This window comes from Phyllostomus hastatus, unplaced genomic scaffold, assembly GCF_019186645.2.
Source record: "Phyllostomus hastatus isolate PE091 unplaced genomic scaffold, TTU_PhHast_1.1 phas_scaffold_39, whole genome shotgun sequence".
NCBI classification, from domain to species: Eukaryota; Metazoa; Chordata; class Mammalia; order Chiroptera; family Phyllostomidae; genus Phyllostomus; species Phyllostomus hastatus.
The window spans coordinates 29,039,289-29,056,105 of record NW_025334028.1 but is presented as its reverse complement, the minus strand read 5'-3'; the positions used below and the strand labels follow the sequence as shown (position 1 = coordinate 29,056,105).

General features: G+C 39.2%; 1 protein-coding gene across 1 annotated transcript in view; it reads left to right on the top strand.

The window, feature by feature from the left end:
* PAPSS1 (3'-phosphoadenosine 5'-phosphosulfate synthase 1) overlaps positions 1-16,471 on the top strand; it is a 90,873-nt gene extending 74,402 nt beyond the window's left edge. The window contains exons 11-12 of the mRNA XM_045820432.1: positions 3,061-3,290; positions 15,741-16,471. Of these exons, the coding sequence (XP_045676388.1) occupies positions 3,061-3,290; positions 15,741-15,879 (369 nt within the window). The 3' untranslated portion in view covers positions 15,880-16,471. The remainder of the gene's footprint in view (positions 1-3,060; positions 3,291-15,740) is intronic.
* Positions 16,472-16,817: the final 346 nt, after the last annotated feature.

Sequence of the window (16,817 nt, the reverse complement as noted above, 5' to 3'; positions counted from 1 at the left end):
CACACTGTAACTCGGGGGACCTGCCCCCCAGTTACATCTTGGTGGGGAAGTTACTTCCATTTCCCTGGCTCGGAGCATGGCCACAGCTATTTAACATATCTATGCAACCAGTTAAAGGTTATAGATATGTTAAATGACCACACCAGAGGTTAGCTGCAAGGCTGTTGCTATGCAAAACAGCTCCTAATAGCTCTGCTCCATTTGTCCCTTCCCCCAACCCACACGGTGGTGGGGAGGGGGGCCCGGTGAGGACATCTTAATATTTCCCAAACACCTTGAGTTCTGGACCCCATTCCAAATTCCTGTTTGGGGTCCCCCTCTTGGCTGCACCCTGTTAGAATAAGACCTTGGAGCCTTCTCTGTTCAGCTGGCAAATGGGGAGACAAGAATTAATGTAGTACTCAGGAGGCTTTTTAATGTTCCAGTTGGAAGTGGCAAACATCACTTGGGCTCTCATTCCTTTGGGCGGAACTCAGCTACTTGGCCACACTGCAAGGGAGGCTGGGAATTATATTAAACTATGTGTTCAGGAAGAAGGATGGTACAAGGTACATAGGCACAGAAGTATATGGAAAACTGAGTGAGTGAAAAAAATCAAGACAATTATTAACTCTAGGAAAAACAAACGGTTGTACAAGGAGGAGAATAAAGTAAAGGTAATAATAGCTAACATTTTGCTTTATACCAGTATAGTACTGAGATGCAAAGGCAGCAAATGCAGCTGGGAAATGTTGGGCTTTCTGTTTAATTCTCTGTAGCCCCAGACTTAGCTGACCACCCAGAAGACTGGAATGCCTCCCAAAGATAAACGCCATGCCCCCAGGAAGGAGGTTAATGAATATATAGGGTGTGGATACTACCTGATGTTATATGTTAGCTGAGGAATGCATTGTTCTTCCTGGTGGTGTTTGTGACTACCCACCATTTGGTTTTACTCTAACCCCCTATAAAAAGGGACCCTGGCCTGGGAGGGTTGTAGATTTTCCCCAGCCAGCTACCACTGGGAGAAGCTGCTTTGCCCGCATATGTAAGTTTCTTCTGTTAAAGCTCTTAGGAATTTGAATAAGGCTACAAGTCAGTTTTTTGGAATCACTCCTGAATTTAGACTTTTGGGGCTTTCCCCCAACAACCAGGTACTGTTCTATGTCCTCAAATGTTTCATATGTTAGTTTACTTAAAACTTCTGTTTTTACAGGTGAATATTGATTTCACCAAAAATACAGATATCACTTTATTTATTGGATAAATGGGATAAAGAATGAGAGTGGGATAAAAGCCAAACCTCACCTTTTATAGTAGGAAAAATAATGTGGAAATAATGTGTACATTTTATAATATCTAAAATTAAACAGCCAAGACACAGCAGTGTATGGATGTCATTTGGGAATAAAGAGGTTAATATCAGGGGAAACAATGGAGAAACAGACTCTTAGAGTGACCAGCTCAGGCGTGGGGAGGAGGTTGCCCTCATGCTACTGCACTTTCTAAATGTGTTGATAAATACACAAGTACCTGTTTCAAGAGAGAGAAAATGAAAACTATGTGTAGTGTTCATTATGTAGGTAGGCCTTATTTTCATGCAGAACAGAAATGGTTTTGTAAAAATCACTAAATAATGGAATTTTGCACAGAAAAGGAGCTAAAAACAGATTTCTAGACCTGGGTTTGCTCTGTGCTTTATTGGCCAAGTCGCTTAAACTTTGGGTTGTACTTCAAATTTTAATGAGAATGATGATCTCTTACAATTTAGACTAATTTTTTTTGTTTTTGTTTTTCTGTTTTTTAAAGATTTTATTTATTTATTTTTAGAGAGGGAAGGAAGAGAGAAAGAGAGAGAGAGAGAGAAACATCAATGTGTGGTTGCTGGGGGTCATGGCTTGCAACGCAGGCATGTACCCTGACTGGGAATCGAACCTGCGACACTTTGGTTCACAGCTCGCGCTCAATCCACTGAGCTATGCCAGCCAGGGCAATTTAGACTAATTTTTGTTTTTAAACAATGTCTTAATGTGAAAGTCTAGGCTTCAGAGGTACTTTCTCGTTGCAGGCAAATGGCTTGTTTAGTTCTCACCTGGTATCTTGGGTGGTTGTCACTGAGCTTCATAGGTTCCTCAGTACCAGTTTGTAGAAGTCTCCAAATAATTTGTCATTTTCATTCAGTGGTTTTTTTTAACCTATTAAAGTACAACATAGAAAAAGTGCATAAGTCACAGTGTACGTACAGCTCACTGAATTTTCACAGCGAGCACCGTCTGGTTGTCAGTACTGGCTTCTGGGTCAGGAAACAGAATATGGCCAGGGACTCTTAGAACTGACCTCAGAGTGCATTAGGTACTAGCTCTTACTTCCAGAATTGGTCAAATGGTACAAACTTTCGGTTAAAAATGAGTAAATTTTGAGGATTTAATGTGTAGTCAGGTGACTGGAGTTAATAACACTGTGTTGTGTGCTTGAAATTTGCGGAGTAGATCCTGTGTTCCCAACACACAGACAAAGGTTAACTATGTGAGGTAATGCATATGTTAATTAATTGATTGTGGTAAGTATTCGTGGTGTATACACTTACCAAGTCATCATGTTGTATTCTTTAATATACATAATTTTATTTGTCAATTTACCTGTCAAAAAAGCTACAGAAGAACATCAGAATGTTACCATTACCAGTTCCCAGAAGCCCCTTCCAGTTGCTTCCCTCAAAGGGTCAACCACTACCCTGACTTCTAACCTCCTGGACAAGATTTTGAACTATATGTAAATGATATCTAGTAATTGCATAGAATCATACATGTAGACACATATGTGCTCACATATTTCCTATATGTAAAAAATATAAATATATATGTGTAAACATTCATACACATTTATACTTTTAGATTTTTTTTGAGGGGGAGAGGTTGCCAGTTGTGTTTCTGGCTTCCCAAGTTATTCACTTAAATTTGTTGCGATTTCCTCCTGATAGAAATGGATTGTATAGGAAGTACATGCATTTATTACTCATTTACTCCTTCTAAGGACTGGTCATAAAAGCACAGTTATCTAACACGAAAACTTTTATTCCAGGTCCAGTGGCACTGCAGAGCACGCATGGTTGCAGGAGCCAACTTTTACATCGTTGGACGAGACCCCGCTGGCATGCCTCACCCGGAAACTGGGAAGGATCTGTACGAGCCAACTCATGGTGCCAAGGTGCTGACCATGGCCCCTGGCCTGATCACTTTGGAAATAGTTCCCTTTCGCGTCGCAGCGTACAACAAAAAAAAGAAGCGTATGGACTACTATGACTCGGATCAGTAAGTTTTACATGTGCTGCACAAATCTATGAAATACCTTGTGTTTTAAGCTGCTCCTGGGGCTTTAACATGTTGGCTTATTTTAAAACGACTTTGCTGACAAGCTTTGTTGTGTCCATTTAAGAGAAAGACAAATCAAGGACACTAATTTCTTCATATTCCAGAAGTTAGAAATAAAAATTGAATGTGGTCACATGGTTCATGATTACTTTCGTCGTGAAGTATTTAAGGGCAGCATTGATGTTTCTATGTCTGCTGTATCTACTGTATCTTACTGAGCATACAGAAGTGTCTGGGGACTTAGTGATGATTATTACTCTGCTAAAGCCCACAGCGCCTGTGCCGTGAGAGTTTAATGTTCTTGCAATCACTAAGTGACAGGCACTCTCCTAATTATTTTACAGATATAATTTAATTAGTCCCTATAACAATCTTAAGAGGTAGGTGCTGATATTATCCCTGTTATATAGACCAGTGGTAAGCTGAGGCATACAAAGGTCGAATAATTGTAAAAGGTCACAGAGTTGGTAAGTGGCAGCCCAGCAGTTGAACCCAAGCACAGTGACCCTACAGCTGGTTCTCCTGAATGCTAAGAATGCAGCTTCTTTCTTCAGAGATCTTAGGAGGAGTCACAAACAAGCTTTTGGTACAAATTATTGGTAGCATTGAGAATGGATTTATCTCCCTTTGACTGACTAAGTTGTATTTCTGTCTGTAGATGATACCAGTAGGTACTGTACTCTATAATTTAGAGTGGCAAGGTGAGGCTTTAGAATCAGAAATCATGGGTTTTAATTGCTCTTTCTGAGTAGCTCAGTTCGTTAGAGCATTGTCCCAAAGGGCCAATGTTGTGGGTTTGATACCCGGTCAGGGCGCATACAAGAAGCAACCAATAAATGTGTAAGAGGGACAACAAATTGATGTTTCTCTCTTTCCCCCTTCCCCTCCTCTTTCTCTAAAATCAATAAATTTAAAAAAGGGAGGGGAAGGGAGGGGGAAATCATGGGTTCTAGCCTGTCCTTGCCATGTAACTTGAGAGTCCTGTGTGATCTCTGGCCCTGTTTTTTCATCTCTAGAATGATGGCGTGGACAAGATGGTTCCCTCCTGGTTCAAAATCTGTAGTTCTTCCCATGACCTGTATAGTACCTTGTTATTTTTATGTCTTAGGAGGTACTTGTAGACATGAGTTGGTTTATTTTGATTGACACTGTTTAGTATAATTACATCCGCACATTTAGTATACCTGCTTCTTTAGTGCAGATTATAATTCATGTTCAGCAAATAGAACCAATAATTATTTTTATGTTTTATCAGTGTCACCTCTACTGACAGGTGCAAATTGAAAATTGGCCATAATAACCTTTAATCTAAGAGCTCTCATTCTTTTTTCCATGGTAGTTGACAGTTGACTCTGCTTAGGAATGATCTTGACCCGACCTTGGCCCTGGGTCTTCCTTTCTTGTGGGCCATTTTGTAATGGTGGGGACAAGATGGCAAGAGAAACCTTATTAAAAACTAAAACATTCTCCTGTTTCTAAAAGGGACATAAATACGTCATTAATTTCTTTGAGGTAAATGAAATTTGTCTAGATAAAGAAAAGACTATCATCAGAGGAGCTTGTTGGCTTCTCATTTAATGACATAAATAATTCTGGAAAAATGTACAAGTTTAGATGCTAGAAGGCTTCTCTGAGTGATGAACTGGAGCTGAAATGCAGGAAAATCCTGAGTCAGGGAGGAGAAAAGGTGTACGTAACTGGTGCAGGCAAGCGTGGAAGAGCTGAGGGTTCCCTGTGGGCTGGGCATGGAATTTGAGAGTGGAGCAATTCTAGACTATTATTTTTCTGAACATCTGAAGTATGGCCCAGATTCCAGTATACTTCTAAACTACACCATGAGATACATTTGCGATAAAGCACAGCATTTTTTACCCTTATACAAAATCAGGGTATGCCAGCACCTAGAAATAGTCTGAATCATGGCACGTTTTGTTTTGTTTTGATCTAAAAATGTGTGTGTGTGCTTGTGTATATATTATATATACATACAGGGTGGGGCAAAATCAGGTTTACAGTTGTCTGTATGGAAAATAATATGATAATTAATAACTAATAATGCAAGAATAAACTGTTTCAGGTACTGACAATGATAAACCTACTTTTTCCCACCCTGTGCACACCCACATACACACGCACACACTGTGATTTCACTGTCAAAAAACACGCAGCTATCAAAGTGGTGTGCTAAGAGTTGTAAATAGACTATGTCTATCAAGGAGATGCCTTGGAAGCTTTCAAAAAGTGAATTTTAAGAAAAATATGGTAAACCTTGAATCATATTACCAGAAAAGTTTGATTGAAAGTGAAAATATAAATTAAATATTAGGGAAAGTGAAAAAGTTTCCAGTACAATTTTGTCCTTTTGTGGTTACAGTGATGTAGGGTCGCCTACAGAGAGTCTAACCCAGAGTGAGTTGTCCCCCTGTAACTGCAGTTTCACTTTCCGCCATTTCACTTACCTTGCTCTCACCTCTGGCCCGAAAACATTAAAGGTAAAATTGCAGTAGTAAACAGTCCACAGGTTTTAAATTGTGTGCCATCCTGACTAGTGTGATGGAAGCACACCATCTCATCTGTCCTGCCCGGGCATGTGAGTCATACCTTGGTCCAGCGTATTTGTGCTGTGTACATTCCCTGCCTTTAGTCACTCAGTAGCCATCTTGGTTATCAGATTGACAGTCTCAGAATCACATCGATGTGTTCAAGTAATGCTTATTTTACTTATAATGGCTCCAGAGTGTGAGACTAGTGATGCTGGCGATTCTGATATGCCAAAGAGAAGCCGTAAGGTGCTTCCTTTGAATGAAAATATGAGTGCAGTACACTAATAATATAATTTGAAAGAGAACACATTTGCATAGCCTTTATTACAGTATATTGTTCTAGGTGTTATATTTTATTATTAGCTAGTGTTAATCTCTTACTGAGCCTAATTTATAAATTAAATTTTGTCATAGGATAGGAAAAAACATGGTATACAAGGTCTGTCCAGAAAGTATCCAGCCACGTGCTATGAAAAATAGACATTTATTGAGGAAGATTCAAGATACAGGAAAAATTGTGCATAGGACAATGATGTCTTAGTTCCTTTCAAAGTAGTCACCTTGGGACCTCACACAGTTCTTCCACTTGCTATCAGCTGCCCCACTGTATTTTTCTGAATCTCACTGATGGTCTGAAATCTCTTCCCTTTCAAAGGTGATTTTAGTTTTTAGAAAAGCCAGAAGTTGCAGGGCACCAAATCTGGGCTGTAGCGGGTGCTGAGTCTCCTGGGTGATTTGATGTTTTGCCAAAAAACTCTGCACAAGACATGATGCATGAGCAGCCCTGTTGTTGTGATGAAGCCGCCAGTCTACAGTTACCTATAGCTTGGGCCTTCTGAATCATCCTAGTAGTTTCCACAGAGGAATGTTCAAGCTTAACACAAATTTTGATGCAGATTCATTGCTCTGCTAGCTCAGTCATTTTGAATGTGATAACCACACAGTACACATGCTCACTCAACAGCGTCTACCACCCCCACTGACTAGTACAGTGAAGTTGTCATTGTTCATGTGTGTGCATTTCAGTCTGCTCTCCTTGGCTGCCAGGTTACATTGATATCATGCAAACCATTTTCATTATATTAACAATGGCTGGACTTTTTCCAGAGAGACCTCATATATAGGTTTCGATATTATCTGAGGTTTCAGGCACCCACTATGGTCTTGGAATGTATACCCCTCAGATAAGGGGGGAACTACTATGCTTAGTTTGGGGAGAAGCCTACTTTGGATATTCTTTTGAAAGCTCTCAGCCTCGCCTTTCTACAAGTTTATAAAACAGTGTCAGAGATGGAATGCTGGGCCAGGCAGCTCTTTGCTTCTCACCCAGCATGCAATTTATGTATTTAATGTGTACAGGATGTTTTAAAAGTAATGATCAGTCATATAGAGAGTGAGGAGAGAAAAACAGAATCATTCAACTAGTGGCCAAATATTTAAAACTTAGGTGAATTTCCATGATTACGAGTTAAGGAAACACACCTAAGCCATTGGAGCTTTTCTTTTACATGTTCCTTATGCCGACGTGTTCCGTCACTGCGGCGTCTGTGCACGATCAGCTGATTTAACCACACACGGGGCACTAGGACCCATCTGTATGTACTTAGTTGACTGATGTGCTGGGAGGCCCTTGATAACTTTCATGTTTTCTGTGTAGTGTTACTTTAAGTCTCTCTTTTAATCATTCAAAAGCTAAATAATTACATCAGTTTTCATAAGATTTTCCAATGATGAATTCTATATTAGTTGCATAAGTGGCTCATTTTCCTGGAATTTTTTTGAGTTAGCAGATCTTAATAAATTGTAACTTGGGAAGCTTTAAAACTGACTTAGTTTTCTAAATTTTTATATTGTGTTCAAATACGATTAAGTTGATGGGAATATGCTGGAAAGTGATTAAAATTTTATGGAAAGGCAATAGTCTTTGATGTGGTGAGAAAACAGTTATTAATTATGCACATGTGAGGTTGTCTTACATTTGATTAATGGCTGTTATTCAATGCCAACTTTTATGCAATTGATGATTTTGTAGCTTTTGATTTGACTAAATACCAGTGTAAGACAAGGCTTAGGGACAAAGAACCAGCTTCATAAAAATTTCAGGCAAGATATTGTTGATAGGAATTATGACAAAAATCATCTGTTTATACTTAGGAAGTTAAGTAGGTTCATATTAACTATAATAGTGACTCAAGGAAATTGTTTTAGGACTACAAGCTTAAAGCCCATTCTTTCAGAATTACAGACTTTTAGAGGTACTTTTTTTTTTGTAATTTTTTCTCGTAAATCTTCTTTGTATTTGGGTAAGTGCAAGATTAGGGTTCCCATTTAAACAGCAACTAACAAAAAGAGAGCACACAAGTGAGAGTGCCTTGTGACACAGGGTGAATGCAGGGCAGGTGGGTGCAAGCATCTGCCTGTCCCACTTAGTGTCCCCCCTCTTCCCACCCCTTTCCCTTGCACCCATGGGTGTCATTTTTCTGTACTTGTGCTTTCAAATGGTGTTCTATGGAGATCTGGCTGTGATCTCTCCTGACTGTAGGGCTGTGCTGTATCCACAGGCACTGGTATTGCTTACTGTGAAGAGTTCCAGGAGGAAATAGTCACGATTATATGTGTCATGCATTGATTTTTTCCTTCTGTTATGCCACTTAGCAGAGACTTGGCTCTGTTGACATTTGGAGTCACATAATTCTTTGTTATGGAGGCCTGTCCTGTCCACTGTAACAGAGGTCCCCAGCCTCTGGGCCTTGGACTGGTACTGGTCTGGGCCGGTTAGGCACTGGGCCGCACAGCAGGAGGTGAGCTTGAATGTAAGGTGCTTGAATCATCCTGAAATCATCCTCCCCACCCTGGTCTGTGGGAAAATTGTCTTCTATGAAACAGGTCCCTGGTGCTGAAAAGGTTGGGGTCCATGGCTGTATACGATGTTGGCCCTGGGAAAGGGGAGAGGGGATAAGGCAGCAAAATCACCTCTGTGGAGAAGCAGTGGCTTATAACAGTATTGAAGTGTTAGGGTACCGTATGCTCTTTTTCATTATTTCATCATTATCGGCAAATCAAAATAGACGTTCCTTCAGTTTTCTTCAGAGGCTGCTTTTTCCTTTCATATTGGAGCTGATCTGTGCATTTTGAGAGGACTAGAAATCCTAGCTTCTAAATAAATGAGGCTAGTCACGTGTGACACAAAGTAGAAAGCAAATAAGAGAACAAATGGAAAGGAAATCGTTTAATATAGTTAGATCAATGTCTTTTTTATCTAAAATGTAGTACTTGGATTCACTTCATTTTCCTGGTTAACTTGTAAATAATTAAGCTGTTTGGGCTACTACTTTTTAAAAACCCTTTGAAAATGTATTATTTCTGTCTGTATAGCCTCCTGTCTTAGATGCAGGCCTTATACAAGAAGCTGCATCCAGGGATGTCAGTGTGCCACTCAGACTGTCCAGGACAGTCTGCTGAGAGGCAGCTCAGCCATGTGCTCATCCCAGACAGTTTATTTGGTGAAGGGCATGTGAGAGCTATTAGGATTAGTTTCTTGAAAATTGGGATCCATTCTTGAGTAATCAGAGGCTTGTTAGAGAAGCAGATGAAAAGTGATGCACCCTTTTTTAGTTGAGAGCATGGAAACCCAACATTCTGCTCATCAAGATCCATGTGGGTTTTTTAGAAACATTTCCATTGGCACTCAGTTAAAAACCCCCGTTTTCAAGCTCAGAGATATTAGAGAACAAATTGGTAGTTGCTGGACTGGGGTGAGGGGAATGGGTGAAGTTAGTCAAAAGGTACAAATTTCCAGTTATAAAATAAGTAAGTCATGGGGATGTCAGGTACAGCCTGGTGACTGTAGTTAATAATAATACTGTATCGCATATTTGAAAGTTGCTGAGCAAGTAGTCCTTAAAAGTTTTCATCACAAGACCAAAAATGTGTTTTTGGTAACCATGTATGATGACAGATAAACTAGACATCTTGTGGTGGTCATTTCCCAATACAGATATTTAATCATGTTGTATACCTGAAACTAATATAATAGTATATATTAATTACACCTCAATAAAAAAAAACAAAAAACAAACAAAAATACTGTTTTTCTGTACTGCAGTGCATCATAGACTCCATCACCCTTTATGGTAAAGAAAATGGAGCTGACTGTGGCAACATCAGGAGTTTGATATTTGACTGAATGTCTGATCGAAGCTGTTCTCTAATCTTATTCATAAGAATTGGGTGCTGGGAGGAGAATATGATGAATTAAGGATTTGAGTTAATTAGTTTCTGATAATTAAATGTTTTGTGTATTTCAGTTAGTCTTTGGTTTGAAAATAAAAGTCATTAAATTTGTCATGTGTGATGTCAACCATTGCTTTTTAGTTTCTGGAAAGTTAAAGATAGCTATTTATCTGTTTTGAAAAGTGCTTTTTTTTTACCTCATTCCTAAGAATTTGTAGTTTTTTGATATACACTGTATTATATATAAGTTGCTTTTAAGTTGGATGAAAAGTTAAATAGATCCAAAGTAGTTCATTAGATTCACATATAAGTTACCATTAGTATTTTTTTAGTTATATTAGTGAAGAAATCTCCTTTGCTTGTCATTTAGTTAGCCTTTTTTTTTTTCAAAGCTGGCCTAATTGAATGTGACCCGTCAGAAGATACACGTGAAGGGCTGTCTGCTGAGCCCAGCCTCATCACCGTGAACAGCTTGTGCTGGTGGCTCTGATCCACCTATGTGGACCCAGATGGAGGTGGTTGTAAAGATTTAAAATCTCCAGCAAGCAGCCAAGAGTTATGGTACATTGGAGTTAGTTAAGGTGCTGGCCGCATGTGGTATCTCCTACATGGGACAAGATGCTGGTCCCACAGGGTCCCACACTGTCTGCTGGATGGTCTGGTTTTTCCCCTTCCTGCTGTTTGAATTCCCTCCCCCACCCACCCTTTTTGAAGAGCAGGCGTTCTTTCAGCTGTGGATTGTAAGGATGTGTGGCCAAGTGGTTTTGAGAAAGGAAAAAAACCCCAAAACATACTTGTGTTTCTTTTTTCAGGTGCCACAGGAATTGGTTAACTAGTAAAATTAGATGGTTTAATTAGAGTTGCTTTGTAGTCAAAGCCTAATGTCCTTTTTTCAGTAGCTTTTTCTGCTTCCAGCAGAGTCCTGATTACTCACAGGTGAAGTTCAGAGCTAATTTCAGATTATTCCCAGAATGCCCCAGTTTTGTTTGATTTAATTATTTCTAGAAAAAGATCACCACTTAAATATATAATTGTTAACACTATGATTTGATTACAGATAATAATTCTTGTGTCAGGTCCTTGTATCTGACTTCTGATAAAAAGCAAAATCCTTATGTGACAAGTACAGTGATGAGGCAAAGGGAAATAAACGTGTTTTTGTGACCAGGGTGGAGTAGAACCACTGCCATGTGGAAGCAGGAACTCTAGTTTCATGGGATGAAGAAATGCCTGTGGGGCAGATGGAGTGTGAAATAGCATCAGGAAAGAGGTACCCAGGGACCTTGGCTTTAAAATGCAATTTCAGAAGGAATGCAAGCAGACTTCTGGATTTCAGACAGCTTGGCATTCTGGGGAAAGAAAGGACTTCAATTATTCTGGCTTTTTTCCTTTAATCAAAAAGTCAAGACAAAATCATCCAGCAGCTGCTGCGCTCTTGTGTCTTTCTCATTGCTGTCAATGACAAATACTTCATGCATGTGACACAGGCTTGCTTTTCTGAAGTCAAAATTTAAAATTTACATGGTCAGAGAGCTCCAGGTTCATAGTTTTCCTCAATGAAGCTTATTTAGGGAGCTGGTAAGTGAAGCTCCTAGGGAACTGAAACATGCAATTGATGTTTTATCAAATGATTCTCAGCTAAACTAACTGATTTTACATTAGGCCTCAGCAAGGATTTTGAGATAACAGTTGGACAGATATCTGGACCCCGCAGCTCCCTTGACTTCGTGTGAGGCTTGGCTTCGCTGACCCTATCAGGGGTAGCCTCTCTGGCTTGGAGAGAAGTTGATTGTGTTGATGGATTCTACAGTATTATCAATTCATTCCCACACAGCTTCTTGTTACCCTCAGAACCCAACCGTCTGTCTTTGCGGAAACATTAACTGCCTCCCCTTCTATGCGTAACTTCAGATCATCACTGTTTCTTCTTTGCTTCGTTCCTGACCCTCCTCTTTGTCGAACTCCTTTCCTTGTGTTCTTTATTCTAGACCTTCTCCATTTTTCATTTCTCTCCTGCTTCCTCTCTCCTGGCTCTCATCCTCCTTTGTTTTTCATTCTTTATTTGTTTTCTTCTGCCTATACACTTAACTGAGACTCCCTTTTTTTTTTTTTTTTAGGAAAAAAAAATCACATCTTTTCTCCACTGTGTCTCTGCCATTTTACCATTTCATGTTTTTCTCCATCCACTAAAACTCTTAAATTCAAGAAAATTTGAATCTGATTTGTAAATCCATTGTTTTGTGTTTTTTTCCTTTCCTCGTGGTCATCTTCCTGAGCTCCTGTTTGTCCTTAAAAGTTTTAAATTTCTCCCATGACTTTCATATAGTCATCCTGACATTTTTGCTTTTCCTTTGACAAATACTTTTTCTTCTGTTGAGCTTATCTGTTTTCTCAAATTTGGTTTTTATTGTAGAGTCAGTAAACTTACAAATTATGTTTCTAACCCCAGTCTTTTCTGAATTTTTGTGAAATCGCTCATAGTCTTGCTTCTTTTCTAGGCCCATCCCACGTGTAGCCCTTTCCTTTTCCTTACATTATGTCGCAGGCACTCCCGTAGTCATTCTTGTGAGAGAGGGACAGTCAATTACGTCGTGTGTCAGCTGTGGTGACCCGCCCCTGCGCCTGTGGAACAGATGATAGGAGTGGGGCACACCCCTAGATTTAAACCGTTTGAATCAGCCTGCTTTTAGCACTACCTGTTATCCTTTCCTCCTCATCAGTCATCCCTGAAAATCTGTACAGACATTTAAAAGATGTTTCACCTAAGAAAATGGGAGCTGTTGAAAACTGAGTTGACTGTGTATACGATGAGTGTGTGTGTGCATCTATCTTCCTGCCTGTATGTAGTGCAGTGAATAAGAAGAGCAGAAAGGGTGACTGGAGAAGATGTCACATGTCTGAGTTAAAGTAGTGCCTTCTGCTTGCTTTTAAGAGATATTAATCAGTCACATGGATATTCCAGTGACTGATTAAATGTGTCACATGAATTCATATCCATATGCTATATGTATAGCATTCCAGAATAAAACTTTTGGACATCTTTTAGAGGCGTCTGGGTCTTCACTAATGACTGGATACCTCACTGCGAAATTAGAAAGGTTATAATTGGGACCAGCAGTGAACTAACAGGTAGAACTAGGTCCAGGACCAAGAGTCAATGATTTGAGGAACTAACAGTAGCTTCAGGTACCAAGTCAGGCCAGAGGCAGGAGATGTGTAGAGGCTGGTGGTAATAGAACCAGGTCTGAGGCTCAGAAGGTCGGTGAGCCGGGCCCGTCATTGAGCATACGGACAGTGAAAATCAGAAAAGCAAGAGAAACCAGAGTCTGGTACAGACTCTGGGTGAGGAAATCACAGTACTTTATTTCTTGGTCTGGAGCCCAGTGCTGTTGAGGAGATAGCCCAAGAGCTCACGTAGACTAAATGAACCAGGTTAGGAAAATGGAGTGTGGGTCCCCTGACTGGAGGAGGTGAGCGGGGTCGGAAAGAAGGCAGATGTGATTATTGAAGAGATTACAAAGGGCATGCAGAAATTTCTAGTGTGAATAGTCCAGGCTTAGAAAGAAAGGGATGTACAAGCTGCTCAGATTGATCACAAATCCTGTGTCCCCACTTTTTGCCAGAGGATGAAGAATAGCAACTCATTTAAATCTATGAATAGTCCTGTATTGAACCACTAACATTTTTCTATATGTACACCTTTTCATTTTTTCATGTTTATTGAGTTCTTATTAGAAACATTTATTGGGTTCCTAATTAGAAAGCCAGTAGATCACTGGTCAGTAAGTATTTACTGACTGTGTTGTGTGTCTGTATCTCTGTTCAGATGTACTCTTTACTGCATCTACCATTGGAGTGTGAATAGCTGTTATCACTACTGTGGGGCCAGAATAGGAGGCATGATGCTGGTAGCACTGTTTCTCCGTGCTCACTGGGGCGATGTTCCAAATGATTGAGGTTTCAGGTTAATTAAAGGTTACATTATTTAAAATTATTTCAGATTCCTTTGGATAGGGATTTTTAAAATAAGCTGTTATTACAAAAATTGTTATTGATGATTTTATTTTTTATTTGATTTTGATATTGATAATTGATAAAAATCATTATTATAGAAAGTTGCAGAAACCATGTTGGAAACCAAAATCAAAAGCACCTATGGCACCACTTCGTAGAAGTAACTGCTATTAACACTTGGGTATATTTCTTTATAGCATCCCCCCCCCAACCCCCACTCCATCTCTTGTATTTGACCAAAATTGCAGTGTTTTTCTGTGTGAAATTTTGTATTCTGATTATTTTGGTTACTATTAATTACAGCTGAACATCTTTCCCCACCCTTAGCTGTACTTTAATAATTATGTAATTCAACTCAGGGCTGTCCTGTCGTTTATTTAGCACCTTAAACTTTTAGGTTATTTATAATATTTGACTATCGTAAGACAACTTTCATATAGGTATCTTTCTGCAAAATGTTTCTCTGCATTTCTAGTTACTTCCTTAATGTAGATTCCTAGAAATGTAGTTACTAGTTAAAACATCCCTAGTGTACCTGTAGAAGGAAGGGCCAGTTGGCAGTTTATGATTTCAGTGGATCCCCAGGTTGAATCCACAGGTAATGAAGTGGGGAGGGGACATATGGATTCTAACAAGGAGTAAACACGGTCTGTGATCTGGTGACTTCAGTGACTCAAAACTGGTGCTGGGTGCAGCTCTGCTATCTAGTTGGTTCCCTAGTTTGAGGGAAGAGGATGAAATTGCTAGTAAACAAGTATGTGTTCTAGCCATAGATGCCACATGCTTAGTGGTGTAAGGGCTTTTGTGTGTTTTGTATTGTGAAGATGAGAACTAACCACCACCTTTGGGGTATCTTACCAATGCAATAAGAACAATTATTGCTACCTGCTCACTGTTGCTATTGTGAAATTCCAGTTTTCCTCTTAATGTTCCAGTATGCATTCGGCTTTTTAGATTCATCCTAAAACGTTTTGAATCTGCACTAGCTAAATTACATATAGTTCTCTTTTTTAAGTTTCTAGTTCTAAACTAGCAGTTGCCAGGGGCTGGAGAGCAGGGAGTGAGATGCGTGTGGTTCTAGAAGGGTGACCAGAGGGACCGTCATGGTTATAGAACTGTTTTGTGTCTTAACTGTGGTGCATGAATGAACCTGCACAGGTGATAATATTGCACAGAGCTAAATAAACACGCTGGAAAATGAGCACAAGTAAAATTGGAGTCATGGGGATAGGACAGGTAGATTGTTTCTATGCCGATATCCTGATTATGATGTGATGCTGTAGTTTTGCAAGATGTTACCGTTGGGGAAAACTGGCTACAAAGATACATGGGATCTTGCCATATACAATGGCATGTGAACACAATGATCTCGTAAAAATGTCAGTTAAACTATTTTTGGCCAGTTCTGAAATTGGGTAACTTGACAGTGTGTGGTATTTTTGTTTAATGACAAGTTTGAAATCAGCTTCTATTCACAAGTACATTTTATCCTTTTTTTCAATAAGTTTGTCTACTGTGAACAGAAGGAACATATGCTTTTAAATATTTTCCTATAACTAAGTTTTTAAAAATGTGAAATAATTTTCCTTTTCTCTTTCAGCCATGAAGACTTTGAGTTTATTTCAGGAACACGAATGCGCAAACTTGCTCGGGATGGCCAGAAACCTCCCGACGGTTTCATGGCTCCCAAGGCCTGGACTGTGCTGTTGCAATACTACAAATCCCTGGAGAAAGCCTAAGCTGCTCGTCAGTCCCTCCACCTTTGACACTTCGTGGAGTAACCAGAGGGGACCACATAGTTACTGTTGGCGTTTCTTTGTGGTGGTGTCTGTCTGGACACACTTCCTGCAAATAGACCATTTTCCTTAACTAGCATTAGTTTTGGTCTGCCTGTGAGTTATGTTTTGAACTAGTGTAACACACTGCTGGTTTTAGTGTATCTTTTCCACTGATCATAGTTAATATTCCTATAATACAATTTTAAAATCTTGTCTTTTTATATTATATTTATGCTTCTGTCTCATGATTTCTCTAAGCTGTTATATTAGTTGTAATCAGTAGTATACACATAGACTCTCATTTTTCATCCCTTGAAAAAAGGGAAAAAGTATCTGCTGAACAATAAATTCAGCTAGACCTTGTTTTGAGAATTTTACAAGACATATGTAGTGATTAGATTTCTTTTCTACATGGAAAACATAAACTGCTTTCTTCCTTCCTTTTGATCAACTGTTGATTTATTATCCATTATAATCTAAAGTATTCCTGTGATCTGTGTAAGCCCTGAGTGAGCTTTCTTTATTCAATAAAATTAAACCTGTTGACTTCTTATTTATGTGATACATTCATTGTTTACAAATTTTTTTTTAAAGTTTCTGATGGAGGAAGGAAAATACAGGTATTTTTTATACTGGAATCTAGTCATTAGTTTTTAACACTGTTGCAAGTGAATTTTAGGTTGGAAAATAATAATGCATTCTTAGCCTATGCAAAAACTTATTACCCTAAATATTTCTCTAATATTCTCAAACACCTAAGTCAGCAGTTCCAGTACATATAGAGAATGGTGGAGGGAGGGAGGGGAATGTCAGTTAGTCCATTTTGGAGAGGGTAAGATACCAAGTGTACTCTTGTATAATAACCTCAGGTTGAATATTTTAGTGAAGATACTTATTTA